The 18116-nt window shown below is 40.1% G+C and overlaps 1 protein-coding gene across 2 annotated transcripts in view; it reads left to right on the top strand.

The window, feature by feature from the left end:
• Window positions 1–18116, top strand: part of pde2a (phosphodiesterase 2A) — a 160393-nt gene that overhangs the window by 128628 nt on the left and 13649 nt on the right. For both annotated transcript variants that reach the window (XM_032510042.1, XM_032510043.1), the window contains exons 3-13: window positions 4083–4172; window positions 4639–4727; window positions 6205–6314; window positions 9918–9973; window positions 10221–10280; window positions 11320–11473; window positions 12160–12212; window positions 14799–14873; window positions 14976–15017; window positions 15588–15656; window positions 15758–15888. In XM_032510042.1, the coding sequence (XP_032365933.1) occupies window positions 4083–4172; window positions 4639–4727; window positions 6205–6314; window positions 9918–9973; window positions 10221–10280; window positions 11320–11473; window positions 12160–12212; window positions 14799–14873; window positions 14976–15017; window positions 15588–15656; window positions 15758–15888 (929 nt within the window). The remainder of the gene's footprint in view (window positions 1–4082; window positions 4173–4638; window positions 4728–6204; window positions 6315–9917; window positions 9974–10220; window positions 10281–11319; window positions 11474–12159; window positions 12213–14798; window positions 14874–14975; window positions 15018–15587; window positions 15657–15757; window positions 15889–18116) is intronic.

The raw sequence follows: 18116 nt of genomic DNA, 5'->3' as shown, positions 1-18116 counted from the left end.
GTGTGTGTGTGTGTGTGTGTGTGTGTGTGCGTGATGATGGGTAGAGAAGCAAATAAAGTCGTATAACATTCAGTCAGTCATGGTTTGAGGTTTAAGGCAAGAAATGATTGTGAAAGGTCATAAGACAGGGTTTGACATTTACCAATGCATTTTTACATCTTATTGCTGGTAATGCACACATATGCACAGACAGACACACACACACACACACACACAGACACACACTCTAACACACACAAACACATAAAGGATGGCAGGTTTCAGCAGACTGGGGAGAATGGGGAGCCAGAGATATTTGTTGTTTGTCGGCTGTTCAGATTTACTTTCAATCAAACATTACTTATCGGGATTTGCATGAGCATTCCACACTCTTAAATTTTTTCTCTGTCTAACACACACATGCACACAAACACACACATACGCTCATACACACATGGGCTGGCAGAGCTCCAACTTCATTACAACAGCACTCTGGCAGGCTGATTGAGTGATCAAAGCTAATCACATTTAATCATCTAATCATATATAATAACCAACACTGAGTGCCCAGGCATGACATGACTCTCCACTCTCTTCATCGCTCCCTTTCCTCTCTTCTTCTTCCTCACCCCTTGACCCTCTCCCCCCCTCAACCGCCCACTAGCAACTCTGCCATTCCCTTGTCTTCCATGTTTACTCTCACTCAAACAATACTGAACGTGAGTGAGAGACACAGGAAAGACTGGTAGAGTGAGGGTGTCAAAAAGAGGAGAGAAATAAAATAGAGTGTGACAGATGGACACCCTCAATAGAACATCGAGCCCCCCAGCAGACGCAGCTTGCAGTACCATTGTGGTATTGTGCACTGAAGGAAGGAACAAGATGCTCTTCCTTCCGGCTTGGCTGTGTGACCAACTGGTTTGTCAGAACAACTGGAGGAATATGATATGGCAGAGGCAATATTTTCAATATTTCCCATTCAGATTCAGTACATAGTTTTAAAAGCTGCAGCATCTTAAACCTCTGCTATTTCTCCCATTGTATTTCTACGCTTTGACCAGATTTTGAAGTCCTGCTAAGATTGTCTTTTTAGACTGTGGCTACATGTAATAACAATGCTGTGTGATAAGTTGAACTGGTAGGGATTTAAGTGGACTGCACACAGAGTGTATATATGTTTATAGTATGAATTTCTAGGCAGGACCCAGATTTCCTCTTGAAATGGGTTTCAGGCCACCACTGCCTGTTTGTAAAGTTTGTGAAACGTGAGAACGTAAAAAACCTCAAAGCACAAACTCAATCTTGCATGACTTTCAGATATAAGTTCCCCTGTTATCTCAGATCAGATTGGATGACTGAGTGTAGTAGGCCAATGTAGGAACTTCTCTCTCAAGCTCTCCTTTTATATACTTCACTCAACTACTTCTGCGTTTTTACAACTTTATCATGCAACATTGGGACTTTCCATTATCTCCATCTGTACTCGTCATCACCTCTCACTGTGACAAAGTGGGTTTGCTCACCACTTGTGCCATACAGGTCATTATCTATAGTACACCTTCTAGTTGATTCGAGTGTTTATTTTTTGTAAATTACCATAGCTTGTGTAAAAGTGCACCACATACTATCCCGGGTTGTTTGTGTTTACATTATGTCACAGTCTACAGCAAAGCATTTGATAAGTTAAAGTAAACACCAGTGTTGGGAATAACGGCGTTATAAATAACGGCGTTACTTTTTTCAGTAACGAGTAATCTAAAAGATTACTCTTCCCATCTTAATAACGCCGTTACCATTACTGCCGAAAAATGCGGCGCATTACTATAAATGAAGCTGTTTTTGTCATCAGACCAACTTGATCTCTGAGCCGAGAGGCAAAGACTTTTTTTCTTTCTTGGTCAGTGGGCCGTGCACGAGACAAGCGCATAAATGCTGACGATTGGCTGAGGTTGAGTAAAATTTCACGGTAACCCAATCAGAGGTGGAGTTGGATGAGTGTTCATAAGCATGCAGTTGGACACAACGAACAACACAAGCAAGTTAATTAACGCGAGAAAGATGTGGCGTTATGAAATCAAGGGGGGGGTATAACTTTTCCTGCTAGATTTTCCACCGTGGTCAGAAAACATAGGCACTATGACTCTGGAGTGGTTACTCGCTCCAAAGCTAATGGCTGTCACTTTCTCAGTTTTCCCTCGCTCTATCAACCATACACACACACACACACACACACACACACACACACACACACACACACACACACACACACACGCCGTCTTGACGCAAATATCAGCGCACAAGTATAAACATCAGGCCCCTTACGTTATTTGCACTACTAAGAGTGTATATATTTGTCATTTATTTTTTTCCACTAGACATAATATCTACATACATGGCATTTGGAGGCTAGTCTCACTTTGTCCCACAGCTACATTAAAAGGTTTTAGATTTGTGTACAGTGTGCATTTTATTATAACATTCATTATAATATTTATTTATCATCATTGAACATGCATGAATTTTATGTTCCGTTAAAGAGAGGTGGAGGTGGGGTCACATTTGAGCATTTAGAAATATACTTGAAAGTAACACATTAGTTACTTTCTGAAGTAACTAGTTACTTTTATAATTTGTAACTGAGTATCTAATTTAGTTACTTTTTGGAAGAAGTAACTAGTAACCTTAACTAATTACTTCTTAAAAGTAACTTTCTCAACACTGGTAAACACACAGTCATAAGTTAGTTTCAGTTCCATTTTATTAGGTTGCAAGTTTAAACATGGTTTAATGGATTTCCTGTGTTAATACTTACAATTGTTTGTTCCTTTGTTCAGTTCCACCATGCAGGACAATTGTTTGGGGAGGGGCTGGCCTAAGCATGTCCTGTTTTATAGGAATAGGGTGGTTTATAGGAATGTTTCTTTTGGTTGTTTTTGGTTATTATAAATAAATGTGTGAACAACTCTGACCTGTTTTCTATTCAGTGGGAGAGGAGTGAACTGGTAACTAAGTTCCATATGTTAAGAGATTTCTAGGTATTAATGTTATGGAGTAAATCAACCTGCATCAGAATGGGATGGGCTGAAGCGGTTGAATGTGAATTGACCACCCTATATAAACAGTGGGATTTGCCCTTTCAAGGGGGAAAATAAGTGAGGCTGTGCTGCTATGAACACGTGACTTTTGTTTCAGGTGTTATTTTTCTCAAGTGTTTTTTGTTTGTTTGATTGTTGAATTATCCATGTACTGCAGACCACTGTAAATAAAATCACCTTTCACAACACCACACTCGCTCCTCTCTTACAACCAGATTTTTGCCCTGCATTTAAGTGTGGCCACTTGGAAAAGCTTTGCACACTCTTGCTTTTTAAGTGGTTGGATAACACTTAGTTTAAACTAGTTTGTTTCAAGCATACTCAAGCCTTTAATCTGAAGAGGAATGACATCCATTTGGTTTGTTTCAGCCGTGATGATATCCTATGCTTGTCTGTCTTTAGGATTTGGGTGTGTAGTGAAAACTGATGTGGGAAGTTATTTGATCAAAGTCAAAAGCGATAAAACATAGTGTGATCAGACTGATTAATGTACTGTAACCACCTTTTTCCTCCAAGTTACTTATATCCAATCTTCAACAAATGCAGCAATGAGAAGAAGTAAATGTCTGTTGTGTAATTTGTAACAAAAAAATCTTTTTTCTAGTAGTACCGCCATGTGCTGTTTCAGTTAACGAATAACCAACTTATTTTTGTCAAGTGCTTGGTTTTCCCGTTGCCAAAATGAAACAACTGCATTTAGTGTCCTGAAGAGCAAAGCTAACTCCAGTAATCCTCGATTATGTTTGAGTTCAGTTCAGTTCAAGTGCCTCACTTGTGCCTCCAACAAGCACAGATTGTTATGCGTTACACAGTGTGGCACAGTTTAAATATTGTTGCAGAGGCCTTGCAGCCTGCCAACCTAAATATCTGGGGAAGAGCTGTTGTAACATAAATCTTGTACACACAAAAAAAACTATAGCCAAGGCCTCATATTTTTGGAGGCGCACATTGAGATTGTAAACAAACAACCAAACAGACATCACAGCATCTGTTTGTCTCCTTCCCCAGGATGCTTTGCTGCGGCTGGCAGCGGTTGTCGACGCATGCTCGCTTCGAGCAGCCCTCCGAGACAGCATACAGGAGCTGCTACCCAGCACGGTATTTGCACAGACACACACACAAACTCTACATTTGCACAAACAGCTAAACATAGTTGACATTTCTTTCTTCTTTATTAATTTTTCACCTTAAAAGTATCCTGTTATTACAGGTTTTTTTAAGCTATAGTACTATTCTCATAAGTACGTGGTAATATTTCACTACGTCCTGTACAAATAAACCAACAGATCAACAAAAAGTACCTATTTTCACAACACAATGCAAGATTTAATGACCAGTCAGGAGTCTTGTGCTTAGAGTCTTGAAACACTGCACCATACTATTGATAATTGTACCATAGTGACTCTAATATAAACTCTAATCAGAGCCTCTGCCCTGACATAAGACCATTAAACAGAGGCCCAGACCTTGTTGCAAATCGATGGTCATCACTCATTCAATTAATTAATTAAAATGTGATTAATATTACAAATGAATGTGCAAGTGTGTGTGTGTTTTATTCCAGGAGTGTGTATGTGTCTACATGCTGGAGGGATGTTCGAGGCTCCTATCTGACGACCCGCCACACGAACTGCCACAGGAGGGAAAGATCAGGTGTGTGTGTGTGTGTGTGTGTGTGTGTGTGTGTCTGTGTGTGTGTGTGTTGGGTGTGGGTGTGTGTAGTGTGTGTGTGTGTGTGTGTGTGTGTGTGTGTGTGTGTGTGTGTGTGTGTGTGTGAGCTGCAGATGTTTTGCAATAGAACAAGCGATAGCTGATAAGAGGGGACACAGAGAGAGTGTTTTTTTTCCCTGTATGAAAAGCTGGTATCACCTAAATGAATATAAGCCGCTCAGCCCAACATCACATGATCAACATAGAGACAGGAGTGTCACAGAGTCTCATCATGAAGACACACAAGGACCTTCTCCATCTCTCTTATCTTCTCATTTTTACAACCTCTTACTTTTGTCTCATCCCCCACTGCGTTTGCTCTTCATTTAAACTCTCACTTTATCTCCCTTCTCCCCCTTCTTATTACACATCCCTGTCTCTGACGAACTCTTTCCTTCTCTTGTCTACTGCTATCCCACCTTCCCACCTCACTGCATCAGTCTGTCATTGCCTTTTTTCCTGTTAGCCTGCTCTCTCCCCGAAGAGCAATGAAGCACTAAGCCCCCACCCCTTTTCCCTCCTTGCTGCTCCTCTTTCTCTCTCACCTTCAATCCATCTCCCTGTGGAAGCGTTGCAGGGCTAATAGCCGACGTGACAGCGCCCGGGGTCCCTCAGTGAGACACGCTGATCCTCTCCTCTCTTAAGTGCTCTCTGAAGCTCTGCGACCCCATGTGCTACTGTGACTGCTACCCAGACTCCGGCAAAAACCAACACTACATAATATATGAAACTGTCAGACAATAACCCTTTTTCAAACACCTCATTGCCACACAAACACTGGCTCACACACAAACTACTTATTCGCGAGGACACGAGCAAAGACCGCACATAAAGTATGCACACACACAAACACACACACACATGCTCACACACACATTTGTCAGGACTGCATGCAGACTAGCGGTGGTGGGTATATTAAAAGAGCTACAGGGCACTTTGTTATTTTTCCTTCTCCAATTCACCTGCTTATATAAACCTGTTATCAAGACCTTGGTATACACACACACGCACAAACACACACACACACACATGTGATGAACCCATCTGAGAGGCAGCTTTGCATGTGCGTGTGCATGCCTGTGTGTGTGCCTGTGTGTGTGTGTGTGTGTGCGTGTGCGTGTGCGTCCGTGCATGTGTGTGGATGTGTCTTTGTGCAGTAGTCAGTCTAGAATAAACAAATGTCTAATATTTGAGCATAAGAGAGCTATCCTCTGTATTAAATATACTGTAACACACACCTGCCCCCTTCTGCGTAATTCTTTTTCCATTTGCTCCAATTGTCTTCCAAATCCCCTTTTCCTCTTTGTCTCGCCAGTGTCTGACAGACTGTCTCTCCTTGTTTCTCACCCTGACTGATGTGCTCGAGGTTATTGTCTTTCTCAAACATGAGTCCAACTCAACTTGTGTCTTTCTGTCTTAGGAGTATCGCGGACCAGCTGAAGCGATTTCAGTGTGCCGGCCTTCCTCTGTCTGAACTGCCAGAGAAATACAGAATCTGCCTCGCAGCACCATTACCAGCACACAGAAGAGGTCTGTGTGGTTTTCCAACGTGTGTATGTTGAAGGGTGTAGCAAGGGTTTGAAAGATACTGGCGGACAGACAAATGGACCAACATCTGAGTGTGTGTGTGTGTGTGTAAACTGAACTGCTGTCTATTATCTGCATTAACTTTGATTGTGTAATCATTGCGGGTGATTTTAACATTCATGTTGACAGCCCCCAGGACAGGGGGACCAAAGAGCTGTGTTGTGTTTTTGAGAACTATGGACTGACTCAGCATGTGACGGAGCCCACCCACAATAAGGGGCACACTCTGGACTTGATTGTCTCCAAAGGTCTGAACATTTCCAAGGTTGTGGTGACTGACGTTGCTCTCTCAGATCATTCCTGTGTTTTCTTTAACGGCACTATCTCTGTGCCCAAAAGTGTCCAAACAAAGATAATCAGAAAACGGTATATCACTGAAAACACCAGTGAAACATTTATTCAGCTTTTCTCCTCCACACCAGCCCTCTCTGGGCTATCAGTCAGTGAGCTTGTAGATAATTTCAACTGTAAAATTACAAATGTTATTGATGCCATTGCTCCCACTAAGGTCAAAGTTTTATCTGGTAAGAAAAGATCTCCATGGAGAAATGTCCTACTGGTGAGAACAGAAAGAAGTGTAGGAAAGCTGAACGAAGGTGGCGAAAAACAAATCTCCTGGTCCATTATAACTCCTATAAAGAGAGACTTCGCATTTATAATTTGAACTGAGGAATGCAAGAAGGTCCTTTTTCTCTGATATTATCTCTAAACTAATAATTCCCGTGCTTTGTTTGCTACTGTGATGAGTTAACAAACCCTCCAGTACCAGTAGCATCTGAACTTTTATCTACCAAGGCCTGCAATGACTTTGCCTCCTTCTTCAAAGACAAAATTCAAAAGATTAGACAAACAGTCAGTGCCTCCATATCAGTCCGGATATGTGTTGTCACAGTGTTCAAGCAAAAATAGTTCCAATGAACAGAATTCACACACATCACCATACAACCTGGAGGACATTATTCAACATCTGAAACCTCGACCTGTTCCTTGATGTTCTACCAACGGGACTTTTCAAAAATGTTTCCAATTGTTTGACTTCTGATCTTCTACGATTGTGAACACATCTCTTCTTTCAGGTATCTTTCCACAGGCCCTGAAAACTGCAGTAATCAAGCCACTCTTAAAAAAGAACAACCTAGACAGTCACTAATGAGCAACTATAGGCCAATATCAAACTTCCGTTTTTAAGTAAAATCATTGAAAAAGTAGTCTTTCAACAACTCAACCATTTCTTGTCACTAAGCAACAGTTTTGATACCTTTCAGTCGGGTTTCCGACCACACCACAGCACTGAACGGCTCTTGTCAAAGTCTTTAATGACATCCACCTTAACACAATATGGCAAAATTTCAATCTTAGTTTACTTGATCTCAGTGCTGCATTTGACACGGTCGACCACGACATCCTACTAGACCGATTGGGAAACTGCGTTGGCCTTTCTGGCTTAGTACTAAACTGTTTTGAATCCTACCTAAAGAATAGGGATTACTTTGTGTCTATAGGTAATTATGCATCTGAGCGTACAAATATGACGTGCGGAGTTCCGCAAGGCTCCATTCTGGGGCCTCTTCTGTTTAACATCTACATGCTTCCACTGGCTCAGATTATGGAGAAACAAATAAGTTACCATAGTTATGCGGACGACACACAAATTTCATAACCTTATCGCCAGGGGACTATATCCAATACAAAACTGACTAGTGCATCGAACTTAACGGCTGGATGTGCCAGAACTTTCTGAAATTAAAGAAGGAAAAACTGAGGTGGTTGTTTTGGAGCAAGAGAGACGTTAAAGTCTGCGCTCAGCTTCAAACAACAATGTTAAAAACAACAGACAAAGCCAGAAATCTTGGTGTAGTCTGGACTCAGACCTGAACTTTAACAGCCACATTAAGACAATTACAAAGTCAGCCTACTATCACCTTAAGAATATATCAAGGGTTAAAGGACTTATGTGTCAACAGGATTTGGAAAAACTTGTCCATGCCTTTATCTTCAGTAGACTTGACTACTGTACAGGGTCTTTACAGGTCTCCCTAAAAAATCAATCAGACAGCTGCAGCTGATTCAGAACGCTGCTGCTCGAGTCCTCACTAAGACCAAGAGACTGGATCACTCCTCCAGTTCTGAAGTCTTTACACTGGCTTCCTGTGTCTCAAAAATGATTTCAAAGTACTCTTGCTAGTTTATAAATCACTTAACGGTTTAGGTCCAAAATATTTTGCTGATCTGCTACTACACTATGAACCACCCAGACCTCTCAGGTCATCTGGGACAGGTCTGCTTTCTGTCCCCAGAGTCAGAACTAAACAGGGTGAAGCAGCTTTAGTTTCTATGCTCCTCATTCGGAATAAACTCCCAGAAACCTGCAGATCCGCTGCTACTCTCAGTTCTTTTAAATCAAGGCTGAAGACCTTTCTATTTGATGCTGCCTTTCTTTAAATGACTAATCATTTCTTTAAATTTCTTATGCTGCACTGTAAATTTTATTCTTGTTTTATGTTTCTCTTGTTTTTTAACTGTCTATTCATGTGTTTTACCGGTTTTTAATGCTTGTGATTTTTAACTGTTTTTACTGTGGTTTATCTGTTTAACTGATTTTGTGTAAAGCCTTTGAATTGCCTTGTTGCTGAAATGTGCTATACAATAAACTGCCTTGCCTTGCCTTGCCTTGTGTGGTGTGTGTGTGTGTGTGTGTGTGTGGTTGTGTGTGTGTGTGTGTGTGTGTGTGTGTGTGTGTGTGTGTGTGTGTGTGTGGTGTGTGTGTTGTGGAGGATGTGTCCCCCCCCCCAACATGCTTCTGTGAATACAGAGGAGAGATCTGAGAGCATGGGAGAAAAATAAACAAAAAGAGGTAGAAAAAATAGTAGTGAACAAGAGATGATGATTGCCGAGGGATAAGTATGGAGCCGCGTGGGCAGTAAAATTGGACATAGTCCTCCCTCCCACCCAAAATAAAAGAAACAAATGAAAGGTGTGTAATTAGAAAAAATTGCAAGAGCTTAAATAGATTTCAATTAACAGACTCTGCATTCCTCTTAAAATTAACATTTTTTTGTTTTCACCTAAGAACAAAAATGAGAGAATAACCTTAAGGGATGTAGTCATGGAGACATCCTCAAGTACACAATCATGACTGTTCTGCTCTCTTTGGATCAATAAATACCACTGAACATTTCGTAAAGTTGCAGAAATAAGAGTTATTGTAGTTCTTGTGTTAGTTTGATACCAATGTGGTAAACACATCATTCTGTTTGCAGTTTGCAGGATCTGCCGTCTGCTCTACAACGATGAGAATAGCTAATGGAAAGAAAAAACAAAATAATAAACATTGTTATGCAAGGATATTAGGTGTATTTTTTCTATGTTCATTTCACTTGCATATTTCTATTTGTATTAGAACATATAGTGAGAATAAGATCAGGAGTGAGACAAGGACAAAATTAAAGGAGGGCAATAAAAAGGATCAACAGTGTATTTTGTCTGAATCAATGCATTATGTTTTATCAATACTTTTCTTTTCTTTTTTGTCCTTCTTTCTTTTAGCTATTGTCATTCCTCTTTTGGACCAGGAGCGGGACAAGGCCATTGCTGTTCTATTGGTGAGTCCGTATATTCAAGGGCATACAACAAGGTTTCAATAAACCAAAGTAACAAAAGCCATCTCTACTGATTACATCATTACCTCCTCCTTTATGAAAAGGTCGATATTTGCAGTTCAATAAAATGTATGTTTCCATTTGGTTTTAGTTAACATTCACAATTGAAATGAACTTGACAGAGGCAGCACAACCTGCAACAGCCAAGGTCACGTACTGGGCTGGACTGAAATGTCTGTGTGTGTTGCAGGTGGGCTGTAATCCACTATCTGATCAGGATGAACTGCATCTTAACATGCTGGAGAAACATGTAAGCTAACTCTTTCTCTGTCTGTTTTGGTCACTAATGTGAAAAAGCAACTTGGCAACAGTAGCTGACCTACTAAAAAGACTTGGCTCTTTATTTAACCAACACGTTTGAGCACAGGGCCTTTAACAGTACACACAGCCTATATACTTTATGATGAGCCATTAAGTTTTGATGGAAATCCAATGACAACTAGACACATACCTGTACATAGCCAGCCTTTAAAAAATGCTGCACTTATTTGCTTGTCACTTACAGCAAATATTCAAAAACACGTTACATAAAAAGCAAAACTATCCTCATGAAAACAGTAGTGAACCACTAACACAGGACAAAAAACTGCAAAGCTTTCTTTTATTAAATAACAATTTGAAAAATAGCCTCTCAGTAGGTTTCTCAGATTGTAAATCCAGAAAGCCAATTTCCATTTCTTAAGTAAATTAATTTTAACATCCTTCAGTCCTTGATGGACCTTTTCAATGTCAATAGAAAGTCCATAATTGAGTCCTTTTCTATCCCCGCAAAAATGTATGTTGCCATCATACTCACATGCTCAGTATTTTTTCTTGTGTAAGACTGATGATGTTCACTTCAATGGCCTTTAGATCCGTTAACTGGTTCTCTGAAGGACTTGATGAAAGTTTTAAATCTGAAGATCGTCTTTAAAGCTGCAGTTGGTAGAAAGCAAAAAAACGCTACAATTTGAAGTAGAGTGAGACCTTGTTCTGCAGCTTTTCCTCTACATTCTCTGTCACACGGAAATAAGCAAACACAGAACAGCCAATAGAAACACTTTTTCTCTCCGAAATGACTCATAATTGGCAAAAGTCACTGGCTAGATTATCTATAGCCTGAAAACAGAACCAACAAGGGATGCAGAAGTCTAGTTTTCTCTCAGACCACTTGAACTACAATAAACTAATAGATTATTTTAACATTTTTGCCCAACAATGCAAAAAAGAAATTGCCTACCACAGCTTTAAACTCAACTGACTTTGGTGCTGGTATGTGTGTGTTTCTGCATACGTGCATGACGTCACAGGCCTCAGTGGCGTGTACACGAGTCCAGGCTGTTCAGACGTCCTACCGGCCTCCTCTCAGCCCCTCTCCCATACAGTCCCACAATGCACTGCTGCAACTCAACGTCTCAGACCAGGACTACTGCGAACTGGACCGCAACATTCTGCAACTCTGTGGTATGCACACTAATATAATATAATAAAATATACTAATATATTAAACTAATACAATAAAAAAAATCATACATCTTACATTTCCTCATGTATACAAACACAAAACTGTGAGGCAGACATAATTACACACACACCCTGGTATATATGAGGTGATGTATGTTAATAGAGTAACCCTATCTGGATAAATAGCTCTATGAATTTAGATGGACTGTCAGTGGCACAAGGAATGTGTGACAGCTCCTGTGTGAAAACAGAACGCTTTGCAAAAACACCGTTTAAAATCTCATGCATAATGGAAGTGGACTCGCTAAAGCCATTCCTTTGCAAATACACATACGTCAACGTTGTTTACTCCTTGGTAATTGTCAACAAATATGAGTTGACTTAAGTCTCCTCAGTTTTTTTTTCACCCAGCTTCTGCCTCGCCTTTCTGCTTCTCTGTCTTTCCTTCTGTCTTCATCTACAGTCCAGGCAGCCCTCCATCCCCTGTCTTGTCTGTATTATTATACCCTCTGTTGGCTAGTTCCTGTTCACCCTTCACCGACCTCCTTGTCTCAGTGCATCCTTCCCTGATTTGCTTTCTGTCCATTGCGTACATGCTCTGCATTCCCGGTCTTCCTTAACGCCAATCTGCCCTTGCTCATCTCTGGTTTTTACTCCCATCACTCTCTCTCCCTTTTGTCTTTCAGGTGAGCTCTTTGACCTTGATGCAGCCTCTCTCCAGCTCAAAGTCATCAATTATGTAAGTGGTTGAGATCATTTATATGCTCCCTCGTGCACACACACACACACATACACACGCACACACAAACACACACACACACACACACACACACACACACAATTCAAGACGTACAGCACATGCAAAACATGAAATCTCTCCCAGTGATGTTTTCCCCTCTTCCTGTCATTACCTATACCACAAGCTTTTTATCACTCAAGTGCATTATCAGACTCCCCGTACAGCCCCCTACATATAAATGATAGACTCTCTGTAAAAAGAAGGGAAGCAGGGGGAGAGGTGTAATGATTGATTGCAGTGAGGGAAAAGCTGTGGGTGAGGACAGAGAGAGCAGATATCACCTACAGTATGTGCAGAAACAACAACTTAAATGTATAGAATTATTCACTGATAAAGAACATGTGATATAGAGAGGAGTTAAGCAACAGAGAGGAGAGAGATTTGAAGGTTATAGTGAATCAAAGGGACAAAGTCCAATAGAGCTTCAGAGGACTTTAATGGATGTACGCACATACATGTGATACTTTTTTCATACTACTTATTGAGCATGAAGGACTTAAACATGAAGCAGAGCAAGAGACTGTAAGCCAGAGTTTGTTGCCCCTTCAAATATCAACGACGTTACATTCATTAGCGAGGAGTTGCTGCTTTTCTTTGTCTTGTGTTTTATCAATCTGAATATTTTAGGGTTTTGGTCAATATAAGCAATTTGCAAATGTGAACTTGTTGTTCTTGACTATATTCTGATATTTTATAGACCAAACAATTAAATGTTTGCTGTAATATAGAAAATAATTGGCAGATGAATTGATATTGAAAACAATCGTTACTTGTATTTTATGTCAAGGAAGTCTATTTCTGAGCATTTAGGTATTCAAAATATATTTAATCTCTAGTTGATATCACTATGACTAATCACGTTTTTTAAAGTCTGGGAATTTCTCAGTATTTGTTTTATTTATTAAACAAGACAAGGAGAAAAATAATGGGAAAAATCATATTTTACAAATACCATTTGCAGCTTAAGCACTCAGTAGTTAAAATGTCGGTTGTTTTTCTTAAATTAATACTTAACTAAAGGGACTCTGGTGCATAATCAGAAGCTCATTTTCACCCTTTGCTCGTTTTTCTTGTCATTTTCTATTACAGTAATGAAGACATGATTTACTTTTAACTGCAGTGATCAGTATCCTCTTGTAGCAGAAAACATAAATATCTTTTGGGTGTGTGGGGACATAAACTCTTTATCAAGATTTGTTTTAAGCAATCTGCTCCTTTTTAAAAATGAGGGTATTTTTCTGTGAAAATGGTCAAATCTAAACAGTTATTGGCAACTTGACCTTCCCTGCTCCCTTGACGCTGCAGGACTAGATCCAAGGGGTCAAACAACAGCGCAGCAGCAATGCAGCCTGCATGTATAACACCAGCCTTTGATGCCTCTTACCCTGAAATTGTAGTATTTTCCCTGCATCTGAAGGAAGAGAGAGAGAGAGAGAGGGAGAAGTTGTGATGATGTAAATGGCTGCAGGGGTTTTAAAGCATATTTTGAGACCAACATGATTTGTTTCACCTATTTATTGTTACAGTTGTAAAAAATGGGTGAGGGAAGAGGGAGGAGAGGAGATAGGAAAGGACAATAAGGCGTGGGAGATTGTTGCTTCTGAGGAATTGTCGGGAAGTGCTTTGTGCGGCTCTCATGGGATTAACTGTATTTGGGTAAAAAGAGGGTAGGGAGTTTATTAAATGTGCGTGCAGGTACTTCCTTTGCGTCTGTGCGCGTGTGTGCGTGTGTGCGTGCATGCGTCTGTGTGTGTGTGTGTGTGTGTGTGTGTGTGTGTGCGTGCGTGCGTGCGTGCGTGCGTGCGTGCGTGCGTGCGTGCGTGCGTGCGTGCGTGCGTGTGTGCGTGTGTGCGTGTGTGGGGTCATGCATAAGCTTGTCTACCTACAGTAATTGTTGCATCATGCATACAGGTGTATGTGTCTTCCAACCTTTGAGGGGAATCCAGTCTATGAATGAGATGTTTCTCATCACAGCTAGCAGCCGAAAATTTGTTGCAACTCTGCAGGTCTTATAGCGAGACACTGAGTGCATACACACTTCTTAATTTAGACCCACCCAGACACCTATATGTGACTGTGTCTCTGCGTTTATGAATTTCACATTCAAAGAATGGTCTTGTGTTGTAATCACAGCATGTTGATGTTATTTACATGGCAGGAATGTTGATTACTTATAAAGAGATGATCATGAGTAAAGGTGAAGAATGCAATATTAATAGGAATATGTATGATGATGATGATGTGTAGAAATGCAAAGCTGTTCATTGTAATATATATATATATATATATATATATATATATATATATATATATATATAGCAGTTGAATACTTATAAAACTCTAAATTTAATCCAGATTTATTGTGTGAGATATTTAATTTTTATTTTCTGGAAATAATAGAATCAGTTTATCAGTCTTTAGTCACCAGTTGATTTCCACTGCCCTCTTATTTCTTTAAACCTCAACGCTCCATAGTTTTTTGTGATTCTGTATCAGGACTGATATTGTGTTTGTGTTCTCCTTCAGCTGCAGCAACAGACTCAGTCGCAGTGTTGTTGTTTGCTGCTGGTGTCCGAGGACAACCACCAAGTTTTCTGCCAGGTATACACACACACACACACACACACAAAATTACACAAATAAATGCCATCAACCATTTTTGCAATAACTTAATGAATAAGCTTTGACCTTTGTGACCTTTAGGTAGTTGGAGACAAAGTCCTGGAGGAGGAGATCAGCTTCCCGGTGAGGCCAACAAACCCAAGAATTTATTCATATGAATATGCATTAATGCATGCTGTCATTATTTGTATTTTTTGGTTTGTTTGTGTTCTTTGTTCCCCGTTCAGTAAATAATGCCTTCATTAAGTCGGTTGCTCATTCATTCACTTGTGTTTCTTACACTGAGGGCCGTGTACACTCCAATACATTGAGATACAATTTTTACCAGGCACACTGTTAATGCAAGCGTTATAACTCTGCGTGTAGGTCTCTTTGACTGACACGATAGAATAAAGTCCCACGTGTAATCTTTTATAATCCCTGGCAAGGGTTATATTGAAGATATTTGGGCAAGTAACCCAACTTCAGGTCGCTTTAAGTCTCCTGTCCCTGTTTTTGCTGCTGACATGACATTTTTTTAACAGGCTTACCATTATGGTGCAGATAGACGATATGGCAGGTACCCCAGGCCATATAATGTATAAAATGTTGATAGTTGGTAGTTGGTGTGTAGCGAGTTATTAGGACACACAAAAAACTCTCTTTTTCTCTCTCACCCGCATTATTCTCATTTACTTTATCTTTCTCCTCCAGCTGATGTTTGGACGCTTTGGTCAGGTTGTAGAGAAGAAGAAGTCAATTACTCTTCAAGACATCAGTGCTGTGAGAAGACATTTTCTTTCTTTTTGTTTTTCTGTCTTATCTAGCTTTCCATCTATTCTCCCATCATATTGAACTGATTTTTCTGCCTCTCTTCCTCTCAGGAGGAGCGTAGGCAGCTGTCGAGCATGTTGGGCTGTGAGATCTCCTCCATGCTTTGTGTACCAGTGGCCAGTAGGGCCACCGGTCAGGTGGTGGCGCTAGCGTGTGCCTTCAACAAGCAGGGTGGGCAGAGGTATGTGTGTACTGCATGTGAAGGACTGTGTTCACACTAAACACTATCATTAACCTTTTTGTGAATATAAGACCACACTGAACCATTTCATGAGTTCCCATGGTAAAAAAAAAAAAGGAAAATCACTGTAACTGAACTGGGTTATTGCTAAGTATATTTAAAATGCTGGGATGTCACTCTGAAGATGATTTGGCTTTTGCTAATTCTAGAACTTCTGACTCACGGTAGATACAAAGATATGTCTGACAGCAGCTTACAGAAATGTTGGGATGGGTAAGGTTGATTGGTTAAGCTCAACAGCTCAGATTTTATAGAATTTATAGCAGCGGAGAGTTTGTTCTGTTTCCAGTGAAATCTGCTGCTAACCAGGCTCCCTCATGACGACCAGGGTGTGTGTGTGTGTGTGTGTGTGTGTGTGTGTGTGTGTGTGTGTGTGTGTGTGTGTGTGTGTGTGTGTGTGTGTGTGCGCGTGCGCGTGCTTGCGTGCGTGCGTGTGATGCTGCCAGGAGCAATGCTGCTATGTCCTGAACACAGAAATACACTCCAGCAGTGTCTGTGTGTTTGTTTAAGTAACATTCTGGAATGAAAATCAAACTCAAAGCTTTGTTGCGTAAATATAAGCAGTGACAACAAAGATCTATCTATCTGTCTATCTGTCTATCTATCTATCTATTTATCTATCTATCTGTCCACCCACACATCCATCCATCTGTCTATCACCATCTCCTTGTCAATCAGCATGTCTCTACTTATGTTAAAGTGCTGGGAGATTAATTTATTTGATCTCTTTTTTTCCCCAAAATACACTTCACACACATGCTTGCGCTCACATAGTACAATCCCTCCTTTTTGCATGCTCTCTCTCTCTCTCTATCTCTCACTCTCTCTTTCTAAGGACTCAGATAGATAAAAAGGGATCATGTCCTATAATATATCCCTCTGCCAGAGACTCTGATGACAGGACTGGCATCTCATTACCATAGTAACAGCAGCAGGATTATGGTCGCAACTGTGCATAAAATGTGATAAATCTATCCTTTGCTCCAAGTACAGTCATCCAGATTTAAGTAGAAACATACTGTATATCTCAAAGATAAATCCCTTAATTATATAGACTGCACATTCATATGCACAGTTTATTCAAACTTCTTACTGCCTGGCCTCCTAAACACGTAAAATAGCTTCTTACCCTATTGAAGAAAACCTATTCTGACACATTTGTGACAGCAGTAACAGGTACATGACTCTATTTTGGCACCAGCAGATAAGATTAATATAGACTAACCATTACAGAGTGACAAACACAAAAATAATGATCTCATGATAAACATGCACTGTAAGCAACAGTGTAAGAATTTACTCTCTTACTCAAGAGTATTAAGAGTATGAACTTAATTGCCCTTAAATTGAGCGTCCCAGGTTTTGTCCAGGCTCTGGTCAAATCCTGCCTCCTTTGCTAGGATTCCTGGGATGCTCCGGGAAATAAAGCCCTGGAGACGCTTAGCGCCGGACGGCAACACAATAATGTTCCACTGCCCTCTGTAGGCAAAGAGAGAGAGCTGCAGGCAATTAGCAGCATCACGGTGGTCACTGCAGATCATTTCATTAATCAGTCTTCATTTATCTGCCTAATGCTATCAAGTTCTCATGCCATCTAATTTTAAAGGAGAGTGACAGTCACGTTCACCACCTGCAGAAAACCAGGGTTTGGTTCTATTTTCAGTCATTTAGACAGATTACACTATAACTTCATTCCTACACACGTTTAGTAGTTATTTCGTCAATAATTATGCATTGCCACTTTCTTTTAGGGCTGCATCTAAGGATTATTTTCATTATTATTATTATTTACCCAAATTAATTCTTTGATCTTTAAATGCAGTGGTGAAAGAAGTATTGAGATCTTTTAATTACTAAAGTGCAGCAAAACTAAGTATCAAAAATAAAAGTACTCATTAAGCAAAATGGCTCCAGAGTGTTACGTTTATTACATGTATTATTGGAATATTACTTTTTATGAACATTACTATTCATTGATGTGTGATTTTAACAGCTTTATAAAATGTTGGGTAGTTTTATTTTAAAAACACAATTGTGACAAATATGTGACAGTTTTCTAAAGCCCAAGATAAAAAAACATCCAAATATATTCAGTTTACAATGATGTGTGTGTTTGTGTGTGTGTGTGTATGTATGTATATATGTGTGTGTGTGTGTGTGTGTGTGTG

Source organism: Etheostoma spectabile, chromosome 3 (genome assembly GCF_008692095.1).
Source record: "Etheostoma spectabile isolate EspeVRDwgs_2016 chromosome 3, UIUC_Espe_1.0, whole genome shotgun sequence".
Classification (NCBI taxonomy): Eukaryota; Metazoa; Chordata; class Actinopteri; order Perciformes; family Percidae; genus Etheostoma; species Etheostoma spectabile.
The sequence above is the reverse complement of the archived record's forward strand: the minus strand, read 5'-3'. Positions and strand labels throughout refer to the sequence as shown.